The sequence below is a fragment of the Tachysurus vachellii genome, chromosome 18 (genome assembly GCF_030014155.1).
Source record: "Tachysurus vachellii isolate PV-2020 chromosome 18, HZAU_Pvac_v1, whole genome shotgun sequence".
Taxonomy (NCBI): domain Eukaryota; kingdom Metazoa; phylum Chordata; class Actinopteri; order Siluriformes; family Bagridae; genus Tachysurus; species Tachysurus vachellii.
This window is the reverse complement of record NC_083477.1, coordinates 3,552,132-3,579,303: the sequence shown is the minus strand read 5'-3', so window position 1 is coordinate 3,579,303 and position 27,172 is coordinate 3,552,132. Positions and strand designations below refer to the sequence as shown.

Below are 27,172 nucleotides of genomic sequence, written 5' to 3'. Positions count from 1 at the left end.
CCTCCCCTCCTCTGCATCTGCCGCTCTACTCCTGCTCACACTCGCGTTCACTTTGTCCTCTCGCTCTCCACCCTGCGTCACAGCCTGCAATTCTCTCAACTAAACCCTGGGATTGACTTTTTTAGGGGAGGAGTTGTGTGAGGGGATGTAGGAGGTGTCTGAGACTTCAGTCCAGCGCTGGAAGCTAAGCCATCCAGGAACAGACGCAGGGAAAGTGACGGCACGTGTGTGTATGTGGGTCTTCTTCTCCTTCACTCACACTTCAAGGCACTTTCCAGGATACTAGCTGTGTCCTGCTGTCCTTTTAGTCCATCACACAGACTCACACACACACACACACTCAAGCTCCTCTTGGCTTTAGGCTATTTACATCAGGCACCATTTCGGCCCCGGCCAGAGCGACCCTGGCCACCCAGCCGCTCCCGCGCCTCGGTCTGGGCAGGAAGAGCCTGGCAGCGGCGGCTGTAGGTGTTATGCTGCTCCTGGTGCTCGTGGTGCTCATTCCGGTGCTGGTGAGCTCCGTAAGCACCGACGCCGGCCAGTATGAGATGCTGGGTGCCTGCCACATGGTGTGTGACCCTTACTTGAGCAGCAAAAGTGCCGTGACAGGTCCAGCGGGCGCAGGGTCTGAGGCACCGCCGCCACCCTCCACGCTCGTCCAGGGGCCACAAGGGAAGCCGGGACGGCCGGGCAAACCCGGACCTCCAGGGCCACCCGGGGAGCCAGGCCCCCCGGGTCCGATGGGGCCCCCGGGGGACCGAGGGGAAAGAGGGGACCGCGGCACAAACAGCATTAACGGAGCTATCAGCACGGTGACATACAACACACAGCCACGCGTTGCCTTCTATGCCGGGCTCAAGAACCCACACGAGGGCTACGAGATCCTCAAATTCGATGATGTCGTCACCAATCTGGGCAACAACTATGACGGCGCATCGGGAAAGTTCATCTGCAGCGTGCCTGGCACCTACTTTTTCATCTACCACGTGCTGATGCGTGGAGGTGACGGCACAAGCATGTGGGCTGACCTGTGCAAGAACGGACAGGTGAGAATTGACAGTAGTAGTTATTTTGGGCAAGAACTTCTAGTCTGTTAGCCACAAGCTCACTCTCTCTTTCTCTCTCTCTCTCTCTTTCTCCCTCTGTTATTCCTCATTATTATGCTGTGATGGAAAGACTTTTAAAACTAATAGATACTTTTTTATTGAAAGAAGTCTGACATTTTTGACAAATGCTGTAAACTGTATGCTTTTGCCTGGGCTAAAAGAAATATATTGTTGTTGACACTTGCACAAGTCAGCCTGAGCAGGTGCAGGACAAAACAAATAGTTCACGGCTTTAAAACTATCTTTCTTTCTTTCTTTCTTTCTTTCTTTCTTTCTTTCTTTCTTTTTTTTTTTTTTGCTGTTATCAATGCTGTATAACGTTAAATTACTACATTATCCCATGCACGGGCATTAATGTGCATTATTAATCCAACCTAAGCACGTGCGTTCTTCCTCTTCTGACGTCTTCTTTTATTTGTGTGTTATTTATTTATTTATTTATTTGCTTGCTTGCGCGAGAGCTCAGGATAAATCCCAAGTGTTGAACCTGTGCACCAGGATATAGGAGTCATTATGAAGTCTGTCACCTTTTTATTTCTTCCTATGTCTCTTGCATCGAACCGGCGGTTTGTTTATTTGTCCTCAGAACGAAAACGCAATCATGGTGTTGAATGATCATTGGAGAACTAACTCTCTATATATTAAATGCATGGCTAATATCTGGGGGTAAGATGAAGGCATGCATGCGCATATTTTAATTACATCGGTGCTCATCAAACCTCGTCTTCCTGGAGACGCACAAAAAGGTCGGTTCCAGATCCAAATGCGTAACACGTGATGCTCCTCATCAGGGTGTATCAGGTGTATCAGATGAACTCTGCAGGTATGTCTGATGCACATTAATTAAGTCACTTTGACCGAGAGTCTGTGTCATGTGCATGATCTATTCCGGGCTGCTGCTGGGTTAATGCATCCCGTCTGGCGCGCGCTCGAGACTCTCCGCCCCAGCGCGCAGCACGCGGTCTCAGCACCGTTTCGCTAATAGCAGAGCGCTCGTGAGCTGTGAGTGAATCTCCTAATGCACGAGGGCTAGTTGCATTAACTGCAGAGAAAAAACAACACCTTTGAATTAATGCATTACACAAAGACATTTTACAAAGACTGTCTTCTCATGCTGTCTTCCCTAGAGACACCTTTATACGTCGTTTTACATCAAATAAATATTTTTGTGCTGTTTTGTTCTACTTTATTGCCAGCTCTGTAAAAACAGTACTGTACTTCAGTGAAACTACTGTATAACCTGGTACTGTTTAATGCAATATGCAATTAAATGTGCATATGAAACTCTTTATGATCAGAGTATATACTCTTTATATACACAGTCTTAAGCATGCAACAACAAAATATATTTAACCAGTGAAAATAGCTGACCATCACTGAAACTCTAAACCTGCTGGTTCTGTTGGAATTTGCAACAAAACTTAACAGTTTTTATTAGCCCTAAAATCTAACTAGCAGGCTAATAAAGCAAGCCGTAAACTGTCCAGCTTGTTATTTAAGAAACTAATTTGACAAACATTTGCCATCAAAAAGTCTGATTTACACACAGAGCGACATCCACTTATTTCTTCTTCTTCTTCTTCTTCTTCTTCTTCTTCTTCTTCTTCTTCTTCTCCTTCTTCTAATTATATACATGTACAGTAGTTGGATATTTTTAGATGGAGATAAGAGCTTTAAAAAAAAAAAGGAAAAAAAAAAGTTTTTCTTTTTTGCTTTGCATCACATTCTCACTACCATTTGCTCACAACTCTCTTTCACACTTTAGTGTAAGGTGGAATTAATTATTCGTTGCAGTGCAGATATTCAACACCGCAACCCCACCTCTGTTTTTATGTATTCATGCTGCTAATTAGAAAAAATAAAGAGAAACTTTTTGAATTAAACATTTTGTATTAACACAAAACTGGAATGAGAATAAGAGAGAGAGAGAGAGAGAGAGAGAGAGAGAGAGAGGGAGAAAGGGAGTTTTGGCTGTGTTCAAAATGGAATACTAGTATACCAGCCTAGTCTATCTTTTATATATGGAGTATTTAACTTAATACCTCTCAAATTAAAATACACAACCAGACTTTAGACTAAAAGATTCTAGATGTACGAATGATATAACCTTCTTGTTAGCAGCTCAGTTGGAAGGTAAAATGGATTGGTACCGAGTTTTAGGTATGTTTTAAAGTCAAATTCAATTGTGAATGCATGCAGTTTCCTTATGAATATGTTCAACTCATTTATTTAACGTAAATCTGACCCAGATTGTAGATTAAAAATTGGTGATTGTTGGAATATTATGCAATAATGTAAGCAACAACAAAATCGAGACCTAGCTAAGATTTTCTTCAGGATTTAAATATTAATATGAACTGTATTAAGCCTATACACCTTAGTGGCATGTTCTGAAGTGCTTTTATTCCTCTACAGCTTTCTATTACAGCAATTTTTCAGTCATGTTTTGTTAAATATGTTTTATTTATTTAAAGTGGTCATCATTTTTTATTCAATTTTGTTAGTTCCTGTCATCACTAAGGTTATAGCAGCTATAAACCAGTCGTTCCTTCACCATCCTAATTAAACCAAAGTATGCTGTAGGATTTGGTATAATTGTGTTGGATGTTGTTACGGATGTTAAACATAAAACTAAGAGCTGTAAAATAGCAGGTTTAGGCAACAAGTGTCAGACAGAACAGAAGAGACTTGTTACCCTGAAGAAAATTCATACAAATAATCAACAATATCTTGCTCACTTGTTCGAAATTATTGTAGTATTTTGAGTGTCTATCTCAAGCTAATATAATAATATCTTTTTGCTCCAAAAAAAATGTCTTACGGTGTCTTAGTGGTTAGCACGTTCACCTCACACCTCCAGGCTCACACCTCCTCCCCCGGTCCAAAGACATGCATGGTAGGTTGATTGGCATCTCTGGAAAATTGTCTGTAGTGTGTGATTGCGTGAGTGAATGAGTGTGTGTGTGTGTGTGTGCCCTGTGATGTGTTGGCACTCCGTCCAGGGTGTATCCTGCCTTGATGCCCGATGACGCCTGAGATAGGCACAGGTTCCCCGTGACCCGAGGTAGTTTGGATAAAGCGGTAGAAAATGAGTGAGTGAATATTGTGATATTATTTATTCAGTGCCTCTATGAGTGTTGCCTAAAACCCTGGACATGACACTGTATAATTCTTCAGAAATCTCTAACTTCTGTTAGTTTCCAAATCGGCATCAAGGACTTTGGCCAGACTGGCGATCTTTCATGACTAGACTCCAGCTGAGTTCTCATAGAAAGAGTCCGACTTCCACAAAGTAAATGTCACTTTCAAAAGGGCTGGCAGTCATTAAAGAGCACAGAGGAAGAGGCAGATCATCTGAGAGGAGTAGTCACTGCAATATAATTATTGTAATGTTGTAAATGAGCCTCGTTATAAGAAAACCCCCAGCGGTGCTAATTTGTTGGGGAGTTGGGGTTTCGTGTGAACTGTGAGGAGTTAGTGGTTGTCGTCTGTACTGAGATCTCTGTGGGGTTTAACGGAATAAAAGCAATTCAAAAAACCAAAAGAAAGGATGAGGTATCACATTTACTGTAGGAGTTTGATCATAAATACAAGAGCAAGAGCTTCGTTTCTCATTGAGTTATGCTAGAGGGTCAGTTCGGGGTAATTAGTGATCTGTTAGCGGTATTAGCGTGCAATTTTATTAGCTTTGGAGACGAGAAGGCTTTAAACTATATCACTAAAGTGCTGCTGCATCACTCTGTTGGTGAGGGCTGAGTCAGAAATAAGCTTTATGCTGATTGTTGGCTGTCTACAAAAAGCTTTAAATCAAATTAAACAATTCTTGATTTAGTGATTTTTTTGTCGTGATTGATTGGTGATAGTATTCGAAATGACATGAAAGAGCAATTCGATTAAAGTTTTGCAGAAAGAGAATTTTCATTTCTGTTATCAGCCAGTACAGTATGTAACGATTTCACATCGAAAATCGGGAATTTCTGACGCTGGTGTTTGCAGTTCTTACTTTCCTCTCTAAGTTGAAGTGACATCACAGGATTGCAAATCTGAGAAATCGTAGGTACGAACTGGGGAGAAGTTCAAGTTGATCCTACATATTGGAAAGTTGAAAACTTCCCGGTTATGAGTGCAGCATCAATGAGTGAGCAGGTAGTAGAACAGCATTGTGGGAAATGCAGGAATCTGAATAGTGTATGCTGTTGAAGGTCACGTGTTAATTCACAATGATAATTAATGTGCAAGGGTGGACTTTGATTCTGTGATCTTGTCCAAGCTCCAGATGATGTGGGGGTTTGGGTGAATCATGGCGTTGACTTGGTCCAACATGTGAATCACTTTGATAAAAAAAAAAATAAAAAATCAGGCCCATCTTTTCAACTTAGTATTAAAAGTGTGTGTGTGTGTGTGTGTGTTTGTTTTAATATAACTCCACAGACTTTTGACCATATGACACATCACTAAGAGGTTGAGATGAATCATTTGAGACATTTGAGAATCATTTGGTTTTCTCGGTTATGAAACCCGTCTACATTTTACCCGAGACCCTGAGCTGCGGTTATTATTGCTGCAAAAAATGCAGGCTTTGGTATTCGAACGCTTGCACGAGCGCTTTTAGCCATGCTGACTTCATTGTGACATCCAGAACCTGGTGATTTTGTACTGTGTGTGTGTGTGTGTGTGTGTGTGTGTGTGTGTGTGTGTGTGTGTGTGTATGAACGGTCTCTTTCTGCACTTCTCGGCGTGTACTACAGGGTACGTGTAAGCAGCATAGTTTTAGGATTTCTTTAGCTAATATAAAATATTGCCTTATATAAACATATTAGCAGTGCGCTTTCCTTGACCTATGACTCGAGGGTACAAAAAAAAAAGTGCTTCCAAATCCACTAAGTGCAGGTTTTGAAGATTATTTGCTGTAGTGCAGAGTGCTGAGAATTTGTCTTTATGCAGTGAGGTATGCTGTGGATTGACCACCGGATTATTTCTCATAACTGTGACACTAAGAGTCTAATAAACACCGCTCTTATTCAGCTCCAATGACACTGTAAACCCACTGCATTATGGACTATAATTCTTTCTTTTTTTTGAAGGAGATATATATATATATATATATATATATATATATATATATATATATATAAAATTTTCTAGACTGCATCCTGGACTGAAGTCATTTTACTCTCTACGGCTTTTCCTCTGTTTTTTTTGCCCAGGTAGAGGAAATTTTCACACATAAAACCCATTTTACCCAGGGTTATGAAACTGAAACTCTGGTCTGACTCAGGATTTGATGGCTTTTACGGTCCATGTTGTGGTACCAGACTACAGTACAGTACAGTGTGAAACGATGCTGTTAGATGTTGTCAGAATGTTACGGCTAGTCGCTTAGCAACAGACACCCATTCGGAAACTAAAGCCTTATATCAGGAGAAAACCAGGAAGTAGCAACACTTAACAAAAACAGTTTGGTAGAGAGAGTCAGGTGGCAAAGCACTGAACATCACGGCAGCGGGGACCATCATATGGTCGCTCATCATCGGTGAGCAAACAGCTGGTGAACTACATGACACTTCTTCTTGACACAATTCTTAAGAAAACTTGCCAACAATCGATAAACATGGAAATACGACAATTCTTCCTGGTCAGAAACACTGAGGAAGACTTTATGAAATAAATGTAATTATGTATTTTGAAATATATACAACTAAATTTGTTGGATTAACTTTTTTTTTTTAACACTTTTTAAATTAGGCCGGGGGGGCACGGTGGCTTAGTGGCTAGCACGTTTGTCTCATACCTCCAGGGTCGGGGTTCGATTCCCGCCTCCACCTTGTGTGTGTGGAGTTTGCATGTTCTCCCCGTGCCTTGGGGGTTTCCTCCGGGTACTCCGGTTTCCTCCCCGGTCCAAAGACATGCATGGTAGGTTGATTGGCATCTCTGGAAAATTGTCTGTATTGTGTGATTGCGTGAGTGAATGAGAGAGTGTGTATGTGTGCCCTGCGATGGGTTGGCACTCCTTCCAGGGTGTATCCTGCCTTGATGCCCAATGACGCCTGAGGCACAGACTCCCAGTGACCCGAGGTAGTTCGGATCGGATAAGCGGTAGAAGATGAATGAATGAATGAATGAATAAAATAGGCCACGCCTACAACAGGCTAAAATCCAAAAACAGATAAAAATTCGAATAAGAACAGAAACAGAAACTGGCATTGCGTTATATAAGTGCCTATGGTGAGAGCGGTGCAGCACTGCTCCACTGGTCCCACCATCTCTCAGGGTAAGAGGTAGGTACACACCAAGACTCTTTTCTGTTCTGGCACTGAGGTAGAATCACTGGCTATATTTAAAAGGTGGGTGAAGACCTACCTCTTCATGAAACACTTAAACTAGCAGTCATATAGCCTGTTCGTTTTATATGCATATTTACATAAAAAAAAACAAGCTGAACAGTTCAAACATTGACCAATGAGATTAGCATTTATAAAGAAGCTACTTCAAGTGCGTCATGAATTGACTTAGCTTAGTAGTTGTATGCCAGCTAGGGGTGGAGCTAAAATCTGGGAACAAATCCTAAAAGTGAGCTAAGAATATTCAAGTTTCTTCAGTAGTCTTTCTGGAAGATCCTTCCTTTAAAGGTATAGAACTCTACACCAGCGTGTTTTCCTATCAGAGAGGTTCCACCTAGACACATGCAGGAAGTAAAAATGTAGGGGCATGTGGTAGCCTAGTGAATAAGGTGTTGGGCTACCAATTGGAAGGTTGTGAGTTCAATCCCAGGTCCCTCAAGCTGCCGCTGTTGGGCCCCTGAGCAAGGCCCTTAACCCTCAATTGCTTAGCTGTATAAAAAAAATTAGATAATGTAAGTCGCTCTGTTATTTAAGAAATAAATTAAAAATTACTTACTGCACCTTTAAGACTGGGTGTTTAATAAACGGCTGCTTGCTGGTAAAACAGTTTGGACGTTTTAACACTTCCTGGGTGAAAGTGAAAGTAGGTCTAGGTAAGTTCATCAGGTTTGGCATCATTGACCAACTGTTAACTCAACCCCAGATCCATGACACCTTCTTTAATCTCTTTAGAACTCTGCGTCTCTGCAGTATCTGCTGTACGCTCTGCATGATGACACCGCTGTCTGGAAACTTTGCTGCCTCACGTGATGCTACTTAAAGTCTTTCTCTGCGTTTATTCTTGCTGCCAAAGCCGTGGCATTAAGGAACAGCAGAGTCAGTGCAAATACAAACACACGCTTGTGGATATTACTGCATTTTTTTTTTTTAACAACAGAAACGAGTAAGCGTGTTAGACCATATGCTGTTATAAAACAACGTCTGGCAGAGGCACTGTGTGTTGCTCCCCTGAGATCTGTCTCATAGACACTTAAAGCACACCCGATAGACGCCATCCCTGCCACCTCCCTACGCACCTAAACACACAACTGCCCTTCTGAGAGGCAGCTAATTTTTATAAAGCGGTTACAACCTCACTAATTAAACAGCCCGAGAGAGACGTGTGTGTGGAGGTGCTTACTGCTGTTGGTTTTGAGGAAAAGCTCATATTTGGTTCCTATGCATTATGCTCTGAGTCTGAGTGTGTGTGTGTGTGTGTGTGTGTGTGTGTGTGTGTTTCTGTTTGACCCCTGCACCTGATGATACCCCTATACATACCGGTACCCAAAAGTATAAACTTTTTTACCTACAACATCTAGAAGTCGTACTGAATATGTCGTTTATTAAGGAGTCGACTCTTGTGAACAATGTTTAAGTGAACAATGAGAGTTGACTCTTTTTCTTTGCTGAATGTTCATCACTAATTTGTAGTCATAATTAAAGTAAAAACCTTTTTTTTCTCAACAACCTTTTCTGCACTTATTTTTCAGTATTTTATAAAAATACAGAGCAAATGAAAAGGAGCTGATTAAGAGGTGGATGATTGAGAAGTGTTGTGACATCACTAGTACCTAGGTACACATCACAGAATAGTTGAATTCTCAAATCTAATTGGTTAGAAGGTTTGCATTATTTTCTTATGTATTTTTTTTATGTATATACACAAGTACTTGTATGACGGACACTCCCCATTATCCTAGGTCATTAATAAACAGAATACCTGTAACTGTTCTCCAGTGTTAGTGCTTTGTATCTCGTATGTACTGTGGCAACTCAGGGCTGCATGCAGCAAGGGCAGGTTGTGGTGAAACAGTGGTTTATTTACAATTGTGCTTCAAACAAAACACAGCTTGTATTAAACAGTCTAATAACCATCCAATGTAACTCAAGCAAGAACAGAAATAAGTCACTCAGTCTCTCTAACAGCGCCGTTTTTGGGTAGTGTGGGCCCAGGAGGCTGGCGGCGTGAGGCAGACTCATGAAGTGCCAATGTATTCTGCCTTTTTTGGGCTTCCTGTGGTAGAGATAAAGAAACAAGTATTAGTTTTTTTAGATCATCGCTGAACGATCTCTTACCTCCCTGGAATAGTCGCACCACACGTAGCTCTATTTCTCTCCATGAAAGTAAAGAATTTGGAGCTCCACTCTGATTGGCCACTGAATTTTTGGCACGCTTTTGCGGCCCCGCCCCGCTGCCATGCTTGCCGGCTATTCATAACAGACATAGTGCTGAATTGGAGCTGTCCATAAAAACTCTGTAAACAGTTTGAAGACACATTTGGTCTACAATGGTATATTGTACCATGGTCATGGTCAAAAATGGTATATGTAGATGTTCAGTGGAAGCTGGATTTTCTTTCAAAATAAGTGCAATAATAACAAATTTTCCAGAGATTCATGTCAAGACGTATAGTGTCATCATCATCATCACAACACGCATCTAGACAAATCCCTCTTTGTATGCGTCTTCACCACTGGTAGAATAGAGGATAAATCCTGTGGTTGTGATTTCACCAACCAAAAAAATAAATAAATACAAAAAAACACAAAGAGTGCAAAAAAAGTCGCAGGAATAATTTATTTTCCTATAACAACATTTTTTTATAAAAGGGTTCTTTCTGTCTTATTGCTGGCATGAAGAATCCGTAGACTTATTGGATGCTACTGATTGTATTTAAACAAAGCACAGGCGTGTGTGTGTGTGTGTGTGTGTGTTACTGTATTTTGCTGATTTGCTCTGTTCACATTTTATTAAGAGCTTACAAGTGTGATTTCAAAGGTTTGTACTTGGAATTTATTCCACTCTAATGCTGGAAAGACTTTGTTGACTTTAGGACAGTTTCTCACCAACACCCCCATTACACACACACTCAGAAAGACACCCACATACAGTAGACATTCCTCTTCATCTATTTTCAATCTGCGTTCCAAATCCTCTTCCCAAACTCGCCGCTTTCACCCCTCCGTATGCTTATTTGTGAACACTTCTTTTTCCTCTCCAAGCCAGATATTCTTCAAAATAAAAAAAATAAAAAACCTCCTATCCCCGGCTCCACATGTCAGCTGTCTTGCGTTTCTGCAGGTCTCCTGCATTTCCTTTTCTCCGCTTCTTCTTCTGTGCGAAGAAGCCGAAGCCGAAGCCGAATCCTTTTCTGAGTTGGGGAACAGGAGGTAAAGAGGGCCAAAAAAAGAGAAAGACAAAGGTGTAAGCAGAGACACTTGTACTGTGCCAGCAGAGCTGCTTAATCATAATTAAAAACCTTGAATGCAAGCCAGGCTGCGTTGGCACTCGTCCTCCTGTTCCTCCTGTTCCTTCTGTTAATATTGCCATTAATCCTTGCAAGCCTGTTTGGACTTCATTATAGCTGAACGCATCCAGACTTTGTCTCTGGTGGATTTTCTCCTGCCGGCTCGCGCTCTCGGTTCATCAAAGTGACACCATCCGGATATCCTTCTCCTTACCTCTCTATCACTCTTTACTCTAATAAACACACGCTGATATCAGATATGTTACACCCACTAGCATTACCTCAGACTTTAGCTAGCTAGTGATGTGTTAAACCATATAACATTACCTCAGACTGTAGCTAGCTACTGATATGTTTAACCAGCTAGCATTTCCTCAGGTTGTAGCTAGCTAGTGATGTGTTAAACCATATAACATTACCTCAGGTTGTATTTAATCATTGTAGTTGAAAAATTTTTACTACTTCTAACATTGCATATCTTAAATGGTAAAATATTTCAAAAATATATTAAACCAACTAACATTACATCAGCCAGCTAACCACTGTAGTGGAAAATATGCTACGCTAGCTAAAATTACCTCAGATTCTATTCTATTTGCTGTGTTAAATCAGCTAACACTACCCCAGATTTTATATAGTCAGCTAATGTTATCTGTCTTATATTGTTGCTAGCTGGGCAGTGTTAAGCCAAAAAAATATTAGCTTCCACAAATGTCTAGCTTTTCCAGCTAGCTAGCAAAATAATTCTCTCTGTTTCTTTACATTTACAAACACACACACACACACATTTAATGTTAACACAACAGTCTACAACAGTCTGATTCAAGCCATGTTTGCCAAGTAAAAGTAAAACAATGTGATGTAGCTGAACCACTGCACCTGGCTAGCTAACATTACCTTAGATTGTAGCTAAGCAGCGTAGTTGAAAATTTGTTACTCTCTCTAACATTACTTATCACAAATTTGGTAATATCTCAAAAATGTGTTAAATCAACATTACCTCAGGTTGTAGCTAGCCAGATAAAGTTAACTCAGACTCCTGCAAGCTAAGATGTGTAGTCGAACCTGTGCTAAGCCAGCTAAAATGACTTTAAACTGTATCCAGCTTAGGAGTGTAGTTAAAACTGTGTTACTCTATTTAACGTTACCTCAGATTGTTGCTAGCTAGCGATGTGTTAGGCCAGTTTACATTACCTCTTTTCATAGTTGAAAACCTGTTACTACTTCAAGTATTCAGTGATCCATTACACACATTTTCACTCAAAAATTATGGCACATCTATTTCTGACTAGAATCCAGGACTGGACAGAAGTGATTAATCTTTATGTTGATGAAATAGCAGCGTAGCTCAGATTAAAGCATATAAAGGGCATCTATAGCAGAAATGACTGCTTATGCTACTTCCTGGTCCAGATGAAGGCTTTTCTCTACGGGCTAAATTACTTTCTGACACGCAGTCTGTTGGTAATTTATACAGAAGTAGCGTGTTAAACGTGACGAACACTCGGCCATCTGGATAAACACGAGTTAGGGTCCTGATTTAATTAAGTATGTTGTTTGTAATGTTTGCACTGATTATTGGTGTAAGTCTGAGTGTACGATACACTCACAAGAGCAGCTAAGGCTTGTTTTTACACTTTTGTGCTCAGAAGCTTCAGAAACTTTTATGAAGTTTGAACACAACTGGCTTTAAGAACCAACTTTTGGACACTTGGAATGAAACCGGTCCTTGGAGCAACGAATATGTGTGGCAACAAATATAGATTAAATCAATTTCACAGCATCATTTGAAGTATTTAAAGTCACTGAATTGTTTTTGTCTTTTAAGTTTAATTATTATTATTATTATTATTATTATTATTATTATTATTATTATTATTATTATTATTATTATTATAATGCAATCCTGTGCAAAAGTCTTTGCACCCTAATTTAAAATTCAAATTCTCTATTAATTATAGAAGTTTATAATTATTTATTATATTTATTTTATTTATCATTTTTTGGACAATTCATTCGTAGCTTATCTGTAGCTTAAGTTTTTAAGTGTTACGATACCTTTTTTTAAAGTACAATTTAATATATACATATTTATATCAAAACATTTTTCTTTTTTGACAGTTAAGGACGAATCCATGATTTTTATCATATACTGTCTGTGTGTGATACAAGTCTCCATAAGTGCAAATAAAACTGCAAATAGGAATAAAGTTGATATTCATAAAATAATTTCCATGGTCCCCGTGACCCGAGGTAGTTCGGATAAGCGGTAGAAGATGAATGAATGAATGAATGAATTTCCATGGTTTATAGAGAAAAAATTACAAAATATTCATGCTATTTTATGCCTATAATCTAAACAGTACATAAGCTACATTTGTATGATTAAGCACCAAGCCTAGCTACATTTCCTGACCTCAGAGTGGAGAGAAAAGAAATGTTTGTTACAAGAAATAAAAGTTCTGAAACAAATTGGAGGTCTAATTAAGCGATAACTGGCAGATAAAGCCAGAAAGTTTCATTGTTATGGAGTGTTCTTAAATAACAACAGGTTTATTTAGCAGCCTCTCACTCACTCACTTCTCTAATCAGGCAGCGAGGAGGTGGGGCCAAGACCTTCGCCCTGATCTGTTGTCTAATTGGACGCCACGTTTGCCACTCGGCGGAGTGGAACATTAAGGAGGCTGTAATTGGGTGTTGTCAGGTCATTAGCGACGGTCTGGGCTGGATGGAAATGCAGAGCACGTCAAAGCTGGAAAGCGAAGAGCAGCTAGGAAAAAGCCTCATTTATGAGAGAGCAGCAGAAAATCCTGAAGTTACAGCTCAGAGGCGCTGGCCTTGCTCTTCAAACACACACACATCAGTCAAACACAGTTCCTGCAAGGCAGTGTGCTGTGCGTGTGCATGTGTGTGTGTGTCTGTATGTATGTGTGTGTGTGTGTGTGTGTGTGTGTGTGTGTGTGTTTGTGTAAGGGCTCCTCACAGCATATGCACTAAAATAAGCGCCTGACTGATTCGTTCTCGGCACACACACTGACTCATGAGAGGGTTCGCTCTGTATAATGAGCACATAAACACACACACACACGCACACACACACACACACACACACACACACACGCATATATATATATATATATATATATATATATATATATATATATATATATATATATATATATATATATCATTTCACTTTATTTCTCTTATCATGAATTCAGACATCCAATCACATTCACACACACACACATGCACAGAGTCATGTCCAGTTCTGCAGCTGAAATCCTTCAAAGGATTTGGAGTCGACAAGAAACTTTTCAGGCCAGATTGCCCAAAAAAATTGTCCAAAAATTTTTATCTGCAATATGTAGGATTTTTGAGTCCAAACAAAAATTGAGAGAAAGACGGACTGTTTTTTACGTAATAGTTACATTTACATTTACTAAATTCGGCAGATATTCTTATACTTACATTTATCTCTTTTATACAACTGAGCACTATCAGGGTTAAGGGCCTCGCTCGAAGGCCCAACAGTGGCAGCTTGGCTGTTCTGGGATTTAATATCGTTCACAGCTGACGTCATACTGTACACCACCTCGGGTATCATCTTGCCTCAGGTTTATGAGGAATGAAAACAAAAAAGAATCAAACTACACCGAGAACATAGAGTAAAAATTACACAACCAGATGTGAGAGTTTTGTCTTTTATACCTTACAAAAACAATGATAATGGTTTTAATTCTTGTTCTGAAATAATGAACACATTGTACATTAAGTCAGTTTACAGTATGTTTAGTCATAAACAGGCCAGTTCATGGTCTCGCTCTCATTATTACATCTACACTCTTATTTAAATGGTTCAATCCACTGATTTATATATATATCTCATAAATGAGGCTTTTTCATAGCTGCTCTTCACTTTCCGGCTTTGACGTGCTCAGCATTTCCATCCAGCCCATTACATATCACAAATTTGATAATATCTCAAAAATGTGTTAAATCAACATTACCTCAGATTGCCATTACTTTTGCACACAGACAGACCAATAGACACACGCAATCTAATGTTAATGTCTTTTCATTGTCTTTCACTCTCTCTCTCTCTCTCTCTCTCTCTCTCTCTCTCTCACACACACACACACACGCACACATACAGTACACGCAATACAGACACTTGCATGCTAATGTTAACTCTTGCTAACACTAATTTGGTCTTTTTACTTTTGGTGAAGTTCTTCTGTAAACATCTTGACACCTTGATGATGCTTCACCTCAACTCGCTGTCATCAGGTCTGATGCGTAACATTTCTCACTAACACACACACACACACACACACACACACACATATGCCACTGGTTGGCTGTCACTCTGTTTAGCTGTGTTTTTGCGTGCGTGTGTGAGCGAGTGAGTGTGAGTGTGTGTGTGTTTTCTCTCTACACCTAATTCACCTCTGGAAATAAACAAGCGCTACTACATGATAACAGCTCTCGAGCCGGCAATTCCTGATGAATAACCCAATTCATGAAGAATGTATGGCGCAGCAATATCTTTCTCCCTCTCTCTCTCTCTCTCTCTCTCTCTCTCTCTCTCTCTCTCTCCCCCCCCCTTACTCCCTCTCCTCATCCTTCTCCCTCTCTTCCCCCGAAGACCACAATTACCGTACTCCTCATTACGCAGCCGAGACGACGGGAAGCCACTCTATCAATTTCGAGACTCCTTATAAGTATCGGAATACACACATGGCATCCCTAACTCACTAAATCTACTCTCCGAAGAGCCAGGCTCTACGCTCTGCATCGTCCTCATGCTGCTAAAGACTTCCGGAAGATTCATTATTTATTTATTTATTTTTCTGGAAAGCTTGTCGGATGAGCGATGTTCTTATTAGGGTTTTTTTTTCCGTTTGGTTTGAATCAAAAGTTTGCAGAACTTGCAGCCTAATGGGCTCATTTAAGTTTGCCGAACAGAGGCGAAGGTGGACCTTAAAGCATCCCTGAACATGCAATTTTAAACCAGTGAATATAATCTGTGTTGAATAATAAATAACTGAGAAATGACCAAATGCTACCATCTTTAAATATACAAATCAGCCCGTGTTATATAAAGCAGCACGTGTTTTCCTGCTAGCCTGCTAGCTCTAATTTATCACGGCTCAACGTGGGATTTTTCTGGAGAGTATCACAGTCTCGGGTTTCATCATCTATCCATTTTAGACTGCGTTACAAAAAAGTTTTTCTCCACTTAATTAACCAAAGCAAAGTTGTACGTCAGCGTGACCCTGAGCTGGATAAAGTGCTTGCTGAAGATGAATAAACATCAAACGCTAAATCTTTATTATGCTGCTGGTTTTTTTTTTTTACCACTTTTTTATGCTGCACACTTTGACTAATCCCATTTGCAGCATCTCTTTATCATCACCACCAAGGTTTCTTCTTTTATTTTAAGAAAATTGTTGTTGTTTTTTTTAAAAATGATATGTTTCAATAGAATAAACTTATACAGTATTAATTAAGTATTAGTAATTAGAGTGACGATATTAAGCAGTAAGCAGGAACACTGGTGATTAGTGATTGGTTGTTGAGAACAATGGTGGTCATGGTCAGTCATTGGTGGATGACAAAAAAAAAGGTTATTAGTAATTGTATTTTAGGTATGATTGGTGAGCAGTGATTGGTGTTTGGGAACATTGTTATCAGTGATTGATTTTTAGGAACAGTTGTGATTATTGATTGATTTTTTGGACAGTAGCTGTCAGTGAGTGGTGGTTGGGAACAATGGCGATAAGTGAACTACCTATCTCAGGCGTCATCGGGCATCAAGGCAGGATACACCCTGGACAGAGTGCCAACCCATTGCAGGGCACACACACACTCTCATTCACTCACACAATCACATTCATTCATTCATCTTCTACCGCTTATCCTCGGGTCACGGGGAGCCTGTGCCTATCTCAGACGTCATCGGGCATCAACGCAGGATACACCCTGGACGGAGTGCCAACCCATCGCAGGGCACACACACACTCTCATTCACTCACGCAATCACACACTACGGACAATTTTCCAGAGATGCCAATCAGCCTACCATTCGTGTCTTTGGACCGGGGGAGGAAACCGGAGTACCCAGAGGAAACCCCCGAGGCACGGGGAGAACATGCAAACTCCACACACACAAGGCGAAGGCGGGAATCGAACCCCGACCCTGGAGGTGTGAGGCGAACGTGCTAACCACTAAGCCACCATGCCCCCATTGGCAAACAGTGATAGATTTTTAGGAACTATGGCAATAAGTGATTGTGTTTTTATGAACAACGATAATCAGTGATTTGTGGTTAATAACAATGGTGTTTATTGTTTTTTAGGAACTATGGTTATCACTCATTGGAGATTGAATGTTTGAGGAACAGACAACATGCACTCTGAGCTGTGATTTGAGCTTGCAGCGCCATATAAAGTGCAGGACTGTAGCTAGACCTAAAGGGCAAACATGACCATGTATTTTACTTTATTATTATTATTATTATTATTATTATTATTATTATTATTATTATTTATTTATTTATTTATTTATTTATTTATTTATTTATAAGCAGTTCTAGCGTTTTATGAACATGTCAGTAGTGTTGAGTTGCCCGGTGTGAATACGAAACTTGTATTTTGAAATAAAACTTAAATTCTTCTCTTGTACCTCCTGACCAAACAGAATCAAGACTTGAGCAAATTTTAAACAGCATGTGATTGAACAGAAACTAAAGTAGAAACAATAACTGCACTTATCCTCTCGATGAGATCGCAGCTCACTTTGGTTTCGTGGCCGAACTTTTTCTGTTCCTCATCCCAAACCCTCGGCTGCTTCTTACTAAACACGTCTAATCAGAGTTTAAGTCTTGTATCGTCAGTATTTAAACATGTCTGAGAGCTTCTTTTAACAGGACAGGGAGCAGCTGGTGAGATTCATTCCTTCCCAAGCGACAGATGGAGGAAAGCCTTCTTCATGTTGTTCTCAACAACTTGTCATGGTCTCAACCAGGGTCGATACTTTAATAAATTATGGCATGAGGAGAATAGAAAGAGCTGCTACAGAGAGCTGACTTGGCTCTCGTGTGCTTGGCGAGATGCAGCCAGGATTTTCTTTTTCTTTGTGAGAGGCGGATGAAGAGTTTTTCTGTAAGTATGGGTTTAGGATGTGGCTCACGCTCCTGTGTTCAGATGTAATTAGGCTAGACGTACACTTCAGTGTAACCACAGAGCTCCGCAATCTGCAATAAACTGCCAGGGGAGAAGTGAGGAATCAACAGGGAGCCATCACCCAGAGACACCCAAAGAGAGAGAGAGAGAGAAAGAGAGAGAGAGATAGAGAGAGAGTCCATCTGTGTCCATTAGTTACTCAACCTAACTTGACTTAAATTGTCTTGTAAAAACATTTAAAATTTCTTTTAATTTAAACCAATGAAATTCTTTATTATTATTATTATTATTATTATTATTATTATTATTATTCATCTAACATTATTTAATGCACCAGTGAACATTAACAAACTATAAACTTTTGAATTAATAAACCAAAACATATTTCTAACATTTATATAAAGACATTTTATTTGGTGCATTTTAAGCCAACCATCTCCTTTCTTTCTTTCTTTCTTTCTTTCTTTCTTTCTTTCTTTCTTTCTTTCTTTCTTTCTTTCTTTCTTTCTTATTATGAGTGGTGGTTGTAGTTGCATTGGTTTTCTTTTTGTAGTTTTTTTTTTGTTTTATATTTCCGAACATTATTTATTGCACCACCATTAACAAACCATGGACTTATTAATATTAGTAATCATAACTAACACAAAATTACATCACATTTTTACATTTTCTATATTTTCTATATTTAAATATTCATTCATTCATTTATTTATTTATTTATTTCACATTAACTAACCTTATTTACTGCAGAATTGAACATTAAAAATCTCTGAACATTAATAAAAACACAAAATAAATGAACAAATGTCAAAAATATTTTAATTTGTTTATGTATGTATGTATAAATATATTAAATATATTAATATATATTAAATTATATATATATCTGTGTAGGTGAATATTAAGAAACCATAAATCACAAATGTAAACCTGTTAAAAAATGGTTGTCTCTAACTGTTTATTCTAGCCATGAATTAAAATAATCACAGATAAATGAGCAGAAATGAGAAATAACCAGGTCTCCAGGTGGAAAATTCCAGGTGGACATTGCCAGTGAAAAACTGAACAAGCTGGATTATGCTCATTAAGAAGAGGCTTCATGATGGAGGGGTATTTAGATTTGGTTATGCTAATATGCTAATGTAATACTGTATGTTGTTATTATTTTAATCACTAAACCATGGTGTGACGTTTTTTTTTTTGCAGGTTTTACCTCTGAATCTTTAACCACATGAAGCCTTATAAGCAGATACATTACTAAACCCTTTACTAAGATGTTCAAACCAGAAACAAACACTAAATATGGATAAAAAATTGACTTGAAGCATCTCTATTTTTGGACTTTAGGCTGGAGGTTCATTTCAAATGATTCTCTAAACTCACTGAAATGGTTGGAATCACTCAGGAAACTGAAATTTAACAGCTCTGCCTCAGAATGTGATTTTATCAGGAAGATGGACAGGCGTTTATTTTTCACACGAACCAAACTGTTCTTCATTTCCTCAAGCAGATCATGTTTAATACACAGTGAAATGATACAATAAAGTAATTTGGTAAATAAAAAGCATAAAGAAAGATGGGAAAGGAAAGGCAGAGGCAGAAAACTGAAACAAAAATGAAAGGGAAGATGAGTTCAAGAAAAGAAAGAAAGCAAAAAAAGAAGAAAGGAATAAGTATTAAAATAAAGGATAAAGCATTAAGTGTGCCTGTTGTTGAACAAGTGTGAGGAAAATGTGAAGAAAAAGTGTGGTGAATGTGAAGAGAAAGTGAGGAAAACCTAAGGAGAAAGTGAGGTGAGCCTGAAAAGACCATAATATGAGTGAATGATGAAGGTGTAGAATGTGTAGAGAAGAATGTGAGTGTGAGGAGAACGTGAGTGTGAGGTGAGTGTGAAGATAATGTAAGCATGAGGTGATTGTGAGGTGAATGTGAGGTGAGTGTGAGGTGAGCGTGAGGTGAATGTGAGGTGAGTGTGAGGTGATCGTGAGGAGAATGTGAAGTGAGTGTGAGGAGAATATGAGGTGTACGTGAGGATAATTTGAGGTGAACCTAAGAAGAATGTGAGGTGAGCGTGAGGTGAGTGTGAGGAGAATGTGAGGTGATCGTGAGATGAATGTGAGGTGATCATGAGGTAAACGTGAGGAGAATGTAAGGTGAGCATGAGGTGAATGTGAGGTGAGTGTGATGTGATCGTGAGGAGAATATGAAGTGAGTGTGAGGAGAATGTGAGGTGTACGTGAGGATAATTTGAGGTGAACCTAAGAAGAATGTGAGGTGAGCTTGAGGTGAATGTGAGGTGAGTGTGAGGAGAATGTGAGGTGATCATGAGATGAATGTGAGGTGATCATGAGGTAAACGTGAGGAGAATGTAAGGTGAGCATGAGGAGAATGTGAGGTGAGTGTGATGTGATCGTGAGGAGAATATGAAGTGAGTGTGAGGAGAATGTGAGGTGTACGTGAGGATAATTTGAGGTGAACCTAAGAAGAATGTGAGGTGAGCTTGAGGTGAATGTGAGGTGAGTGTGAGGAGAATGTGAGGTGATCATGAGGTAAACGTGAGGAGAATGTAAGGTGAGTGTGATTAAAATTTAAGATGAACATGAGGAGAATGTGAGGTGAGCGTGAGGTGATCGTGAGAAGAATGTGAGGTGTACATGAGGATATTTTGAAGTGAACATAAGAATGTGAGGTGATCAGGAGGTGTGCGTGAGGAGAATTTGAGGTGAACATAAGGAGAATGTGAGGTGAGGGTGAGGAAAATGTTTTCAGAATGTGAGGGGAGTGTAAGGTAAACATAAGGTGAAACTGTGGTGAGTGTGAGGTAAACGTGAGGAGAACCTGAAGTGAGAGTGAGGTGAACATGAGTAGAAAGTAAGGTGAGTGTGAGTAGAATGTGAGGTGAACGTGAGGTAAGAGTGAGGCGCACATGAGTAGAAAGTGAGGTGAGTGTGAGGACTCCAGGTTGGAACACGGCATCTCTTCTCAGCCTGGAGATTTTATTACATACTAAGTTAGACTCAAATACACTTACAGCTGAAAAAGCAGCTGATTGATAGAAGCCGTTGTTCTGCCCCGTTAGCAGACAAGCTCCATGCAGCATGTAATATTTACTGCCACTGGTGTGAGTGGTTTTCAGCTAATCATGCCTATCTCTTACAATCCTCTAATGATTATATAAATACTAATCACAGCTTCAGACTTCATTCTCTCACTGTCTTACTCTCTCTCTCTGAGGATAAGATACTCAGGATGAGATCAGGATAAAGTCGTCCATGCCGAGCCTCCAGCCCTCCCAACCAGTGCGTTTTAATTACGCTTGTAATGATATCCAACCTTCTGAAACCTCTGAAAGTCCGCATTCCCATGAGAGAGTAATATTAAAAAGTGGAGAGAGGAAAAAAAAAATGTACTGAAACTGATTTCATCAAAAATCCTTTCCACAAAATCCCACATTGGCTCCCGCGAGTGCAGAAAGAGCAAATGCTCTAATAAGCCTGCCGCCCTGCCTGTGCGTGTCAGCGCCGGATTAGCCATTATTAATATGCACCGGACGCTCGGCACGCCCAGTCAGAATAGCATCCTTTGTTTGCACATCGATATTAGACTCGCCAGATTTAATCATGATGGTAAACAATGAAAATTGAAAAAAAAAAAAAAGGATAAAAAAAGAGAAAGGATAAATTGAGATGAAGAAGAAGAGGTAGGATGGTAAAGATGAGACAGAAAATATATTTATCAAGGATATTGTTACACGTCGATCGTATTTTAACTGTGAAAAGAAAGAAAGAAAGAAAGAAAGAAAGAAAGAAAAACATCATGGTTAATTATTAATCATTAAATAAAGAACTAAAGCAAAACGAAAGCATCACTTTTAATGATTTATTATTATTATTATTATTATTATTATTATTATTATTATTATTATTATTATTATTATTTTATTACTGGAACAGGGACAGTCAGGAGGACAAAAGTAAAGTGGTTTATTGCAGAGCTGTCAGAACTCTCGTCCCTCACAGGTGAGCTTCAGGTCAGGCTGCCTGTCGCTGTGACCTTCAATAAGTTACACTCGAGGGCAGTGCAAGTGAAAATAGATTTTCTTATACAGATGGATGGATTGATGGAGGGATTTAATAACGATGTATGGGGATAGTTGAATAAATGGATACAAGGATATGTACAGTAGAGCGGTATATTCTAAACGGATGGCTCGGTGGCGGACCGTCCAGGACGATCCAGAAGGATCTGGAAGGTTCTGTTGTTTGTAAGTTATATGGGCAAGGCTGCAGGGGTGAGGGAGGAGATCTTCAGCACTTGACCTGTGCCGCATGTTTATGCGGATGAATTCGGTAAACGATCGATGCCGAGCGATTCTGGCAAGCGCTGCTTCAGCAGAAAAACGGATGGGGAAAGAAGCAGGATTATTTGATTTTAAGCAATTGACAGTTTCGCCTGGACTATTTCTCCATTTTCAATTTCTCTCTCCTCTCAACGGGACGCTCAGTCCCTGCTTTTATCCGGTTAGGTGTGCTGTCTTACCCCAAATCATCTGACTTGGTGATATGAAGATTTAGTTTTTTCATCACTGCAGCGTTCTGGGTTTCATGGACTTCACTGTTTCGTTGTAAACTAAAACCTGAGCTTGGATTCTAAAAACTCGAGTTTACTCCTGTTTTATTGTGTCCACGTGGATGATTGAAAGTCTTTATCATGTCTCACTCTCCAGTGGTGTTAATATGAAGCTTATATCAGAGTAGTCACTCAGGACTTTAGGAATTTGTTGTGTTTTTGTCACAACCTGGGATGGAAGGAGACAGACTCTTATGCAGGATAGCTTCAACTGAAAGGGGTTTAATAAATGAGACATAGACAGAAATGACGATAACTGAAACAATACAAATGACGACACTTAACATAGACTAGACATGACGAGGGGTAAACGTAACTAATGAATCCGCGCTGCCCTCGGCAACGCGGCTCACATTTATACAAAGGGCAATAATGACACAATGAGGAGCAGGTGTGGTGACAGGGAGGAGCAGACGAAGGCGGGGCAGACACGTGACGAGGAACGACAACAAATGCACATGGCCAAAAAGTCTGGGCTGAGTCCTGACAGTTTTATAAGTATTTTTGTTTTTCCCCAGAATACTAGGGGTTAATATATTCATAGAAAAGATCTAAAACAGTTATTTTTTTTCCACACAAGTGTTTATATTCAGAGTAAATGTTGATATCAAACTCATTTCTGCTCTCTGAGATGCTCCGAGTGTTTATTCATCTAAAACGCAGCTCAAATTCGAACGTGTTTTTCTTTAACCACTAAAATTCTGTAGTTCTGCAGAACATCATTCATTTGTTTATACTGATTGAAAGCATACTGTAAGTTCTCCTGGTTTCTTACTCCAGTGCTTCTGCTTAACACATGTGAAATGTATTGGATGAGCTCTTTGACTGTTCACCCTGAACACTTGCTTGACGTGCCTCACCTTGAGGTTTATCATTTCTTTGTTGACACAGAGAGTGTGTTTACACCGGAGAAGCGATTCAGAGCATAGAGCAGTTTGGAGGTTCACAGCTACCGTGTAAGAGCAACGTGTGAAATATTAGTGTTGAAGAAGTGCTGTGTTAGAATGAAGTAAGTGCTACTTCTGATTTGTTGGTGAAAACGGTTGAAACGGAGACGTGGGGTTTGTCGTATGATGTCACTCACACACTCGAGGACGAAACTCTGCACCACTGCTCATTACTGACCCACTCATCCACCATATGTGTCCTCATACAGCCACAGTACCGTGTGCCAAACCTCCATATGCAAGTAAACCCCGTGGGAAAACTATTCAGCAAGTGTGTCATCTACACACACACACACACACACACACACACACACACACACACACAGGTGTAGACACATACTCAAAAACCAAACAGTTAGAGCCAGTGAGACAGGTGGCAAGATAAACCTCGCTAATCAATCCAGAAACTTACTCATCTGATACAAATGTGTGTGTGTGCGTGTGTGTGTGTGTGTGTGTGTGTGTGTGTGTGTTGTGTGTGTGAGACCATGTAAAAATTCTCCCCATTCATTTAAACCCGGAACACATAGGAACAAGGAACAAATAAGTTTGAGCTATTTTAAGTGCCATTTATAAAAATGTAGACACACACACACACACACACACACACACACACACACAGCCATACTTCACACCTCAGCCCACACGAGTCACCATGGCATGTGGGATGTCTCTTCAGACACAGCTCTTAATTAGACAGAAACAGAGGTCATAAAGACACACACACACACACACACATACTGTACACACACACACACTTCTTCAAAGTCATTCAAAGTTTCCTTTCAAAAGAAGAGAGAAATGAGAAAATTAACAACAAAAAATTGCGTTTTGCCTGAATCCCATTTGGCTTTCTATAAAGTTCATTAAGTTTCGCCTCAGAATTAAAAAGGATACGTCCGCCTACATGTACGTGTTTATGCCCTCTGCGGCTCAGACTTTCATTTGCCAAACAGATTACAGAAATCCGTGGCAATTTCCCCATGCCGAAATCAAATGCTCAAACAAATCCGGGCTTATTAAATCTGATCTGTGCTTAAATCCGTAGCTCCTCTTCCTGCTAGCGCTGACTGTCATCTCATGTCTCACGTCTCATACCTACCCTGTGTGTGTGTGTGTGTGTCGTGTGTGTGTGCAAATAAATTTGATCCCTTTTGATTTAAAAAGTTCTGTCTGGAAGCATTTTGCTAGTGAATGTAATTTCTGATGATTTCTAATGGCGGTGTTATAAAATCCACATTCACACTCTGTTGCTTTTTCTGTTAAAAAGAAAAAAGAAAAGAAAAGATGAATGAGAGTGTGTGTGTGCCCTGCGATGGGTTGGCACTCCGTCCAGGGTGTATCCTGCCTTGATGCCCAATGACGCCTGAGATAGGCTCCCCGTGACCCGAGGTAGTTCGGATAAAGCGGTAGAAAATGAGTGAGAGAGAGAGTGAGAGAGAAAAGAAAAGAAAAGAAAAATCAGAACCGTAACTTTAAATGTGTATTTGCATCTTGTTGGAAACACCTTATAGTTTTTAAACTCAATTACCCTTTAATTTTTCATCTTTCCCATAATTGTTAATCATTCCTGCAGCTGAGAGACATTTATTCGACTGTTCAGTCATAGGCCACGTTCACACTGCAGGTAAAAGTGGCCCAAATCTGATTTTTTTTGGGGTCAAGTGACCAGGTCAGACTTCTTCAGGAGTAGTGTGAACACTCAAATCTAGCCCAGATCTGATTTTTTTTTTTTCAAATCAGATTCAGACCACTTCCATATGTGGTCCTGAATCAGACCCAAATCTGTTTTTTTCCAATGTGGCCGCAGTGTGAACAACCAAAGCGGATTTGATGCGACTTTTACGTCAATCTACATCGACATTCGTCACAATTATGCGTCGGCGAGTTCGCACACAAACGTGACTACGCCTACAGAACGGATCAAATAATCAAAAGTTGCCCTCGACATCCGAATATTTTCAAAACACTGCGTCTCTGTGCTGCCATTACACAAACATTTAGAAAGAAAAGCGAAAGTGCTTACTTCCTCCATAACCTCGCTAACTTTAGCGCAACGGCGTGCTGTGTGTGACGTCATTGTTATTGTTCGTTTGCGCATGCGGGTCAGTTCCAAACAGCAAACAGTTCACACTGGTATCTGATATAGGCCACATTTTATAAGGTAATGTGAACAGCCAAACAAAAAAATCAGATCTGAGCAAAATATCTGAATTGAGCATTAAGACTTGCAGTGTGAACGCGGCCATAATAAAGACTGAAGTAAGACATAATAAAACACTCTTATAGGAAGCTAAATACATTGATCTGTTTTATCTTATTTATTTATTTTCTTAAACACCTATAGACTCTTGCTGTCTTTTGTTTTGGCAACCGCTAAAGACGTGGCTGAAGTCGACAGAAGATGAATCCACAGCTTTCGACCAATCAGAATTGAGAATTTAAAAAGGCTGTGCTTACTTGTGACTGAAGAAGCAATAAATTTACCCGTCTGTTTACCTTGTAACATAACCATGGAAACCGAGAGGGAGGGGTGGGTAGATGGGGGATGCATGGGACCCATGAATTCTGATGGTACAGGTATCTATAAATTTGTCAGAAATGCTCAAATGCTGTATGTTCATCAGATTCAGGGTTAATCGAACCTAACGTGCCTTGGATTCTTTGTCTTCCTCTTTCTCTATTTTTCTCTCCATTTGTCTCTCAGGTGAGAGCAAGTGCCATCGCTCAGGACGCAGACCAAAACTATGACTACGCCTCCAACAGCGTCATCCTGCACCTGGACGCCGGAGACGAGGTCTACATCAAACTGGACGGAGGCAAAGCCCATGGCGGCAACAACAACAAATACAGCACTTTCTCCGGTTTCATCCTGTACGCCGACTGAACTGCAGAGCTCAAGGAAAGGACAAGAAGAAGAAGAGGTGGACGAAAACGACGGGACGAAGGCGGCTTTGTCATCCCAGCGCTTTTTTTTCACCTCACAGGATCATCCTGTTGCATCAACCATCTTTATTTTTGTTGTTGTTGGCAAAACTCTAGTCAGAGACTCTCAGTGGACCCTCAGAGGGTGTTCTTTCTGCTCTATGAATCACCTTAATGACAAAAAAGGAAGGAAAATTGAAAATGTTGTGAAAAAAAAAAACAAACCTTTCCTTTCTTCCTGTGAGACTCCTACAGGACTTTCAAATGGCAGAGATCTTTATTCTCATCGTCGCGTATTATACGTCTCCTCATCTCCGCATCTCATCTCCCGTCCATAGATATTTATCTACGAGATACGAGAATGATCCAAGATGTCTGTCCCTTGTGGAGAAAAAGAAAATTAAATATTTTTTTCAAGGCTTGCTTTATTGACTAAAGAATCGTTTGAGATTGAGTTTAGCCTAGTTAAAAACCTATTTCAGATGATTGAAAATTCTTGTGCATCTTAAAAATTTGTGCCATCCTTAGCGCTTTTTTGTTTTTGTTTTTTTTCTCCCATTTCCTGAACAACTGAAGATTGCCGGTCGTTGTTTTTCAGCGTGTTGTGCTGTGTCTGGTGCAGACGTGTGACTCGTGACAGAACATTATCTGTAAAGAATGTTTCAGAAACACAAATGAAAAATCTTTATTCCTTTATTTATTTCTTCTTATTCATCATTTAGACGAATAATCCTCTCTACCATGACACC

At 39.9% G+C, this 27,172-nt stretch overlaps 1 protein-coding gene across 1 annotated transcript; it reads left to right on the top strand.

Annotated features, from left to right (window-relative positions):
• LOC132861566 (C1q-related factor) lies at nucleotides 1–27,172 on the top strand. The gene is made up of 2 exons (XM_060893163.1): nucleotides 1–1,046; nucleotides 26,206–27,172. The coding sequence occupies exons 1-2, from the start codon at nucleotides 474–476 to the stop codon at nucleotides 26,383–26,385; spliced, it is 753 nt and encodes a 250-aa protein (XP_060749146.1). The 5' UTR covers nucleotides 1–473; the 3' UTR covers nucleotides 26,386–27,172.

Bases quoted from the DNA above. Each gene is read 5' to 3' on its own strand.
- LOC132861566 (XM_060893163.1), top strand. From the start codon at position 474: ATGCTGCTCCTGGTGCTCGTGGTGCTCATTCCGGTGCTGGTGAGCTCC. The intron at 1,047-26,205 runs GTGAGAATTGAC...TTTGTCTCTCAG, and splicing joins ACCTGTGCAAGAACGGACAG to GTGAGAGCAAGTGCCATCGC.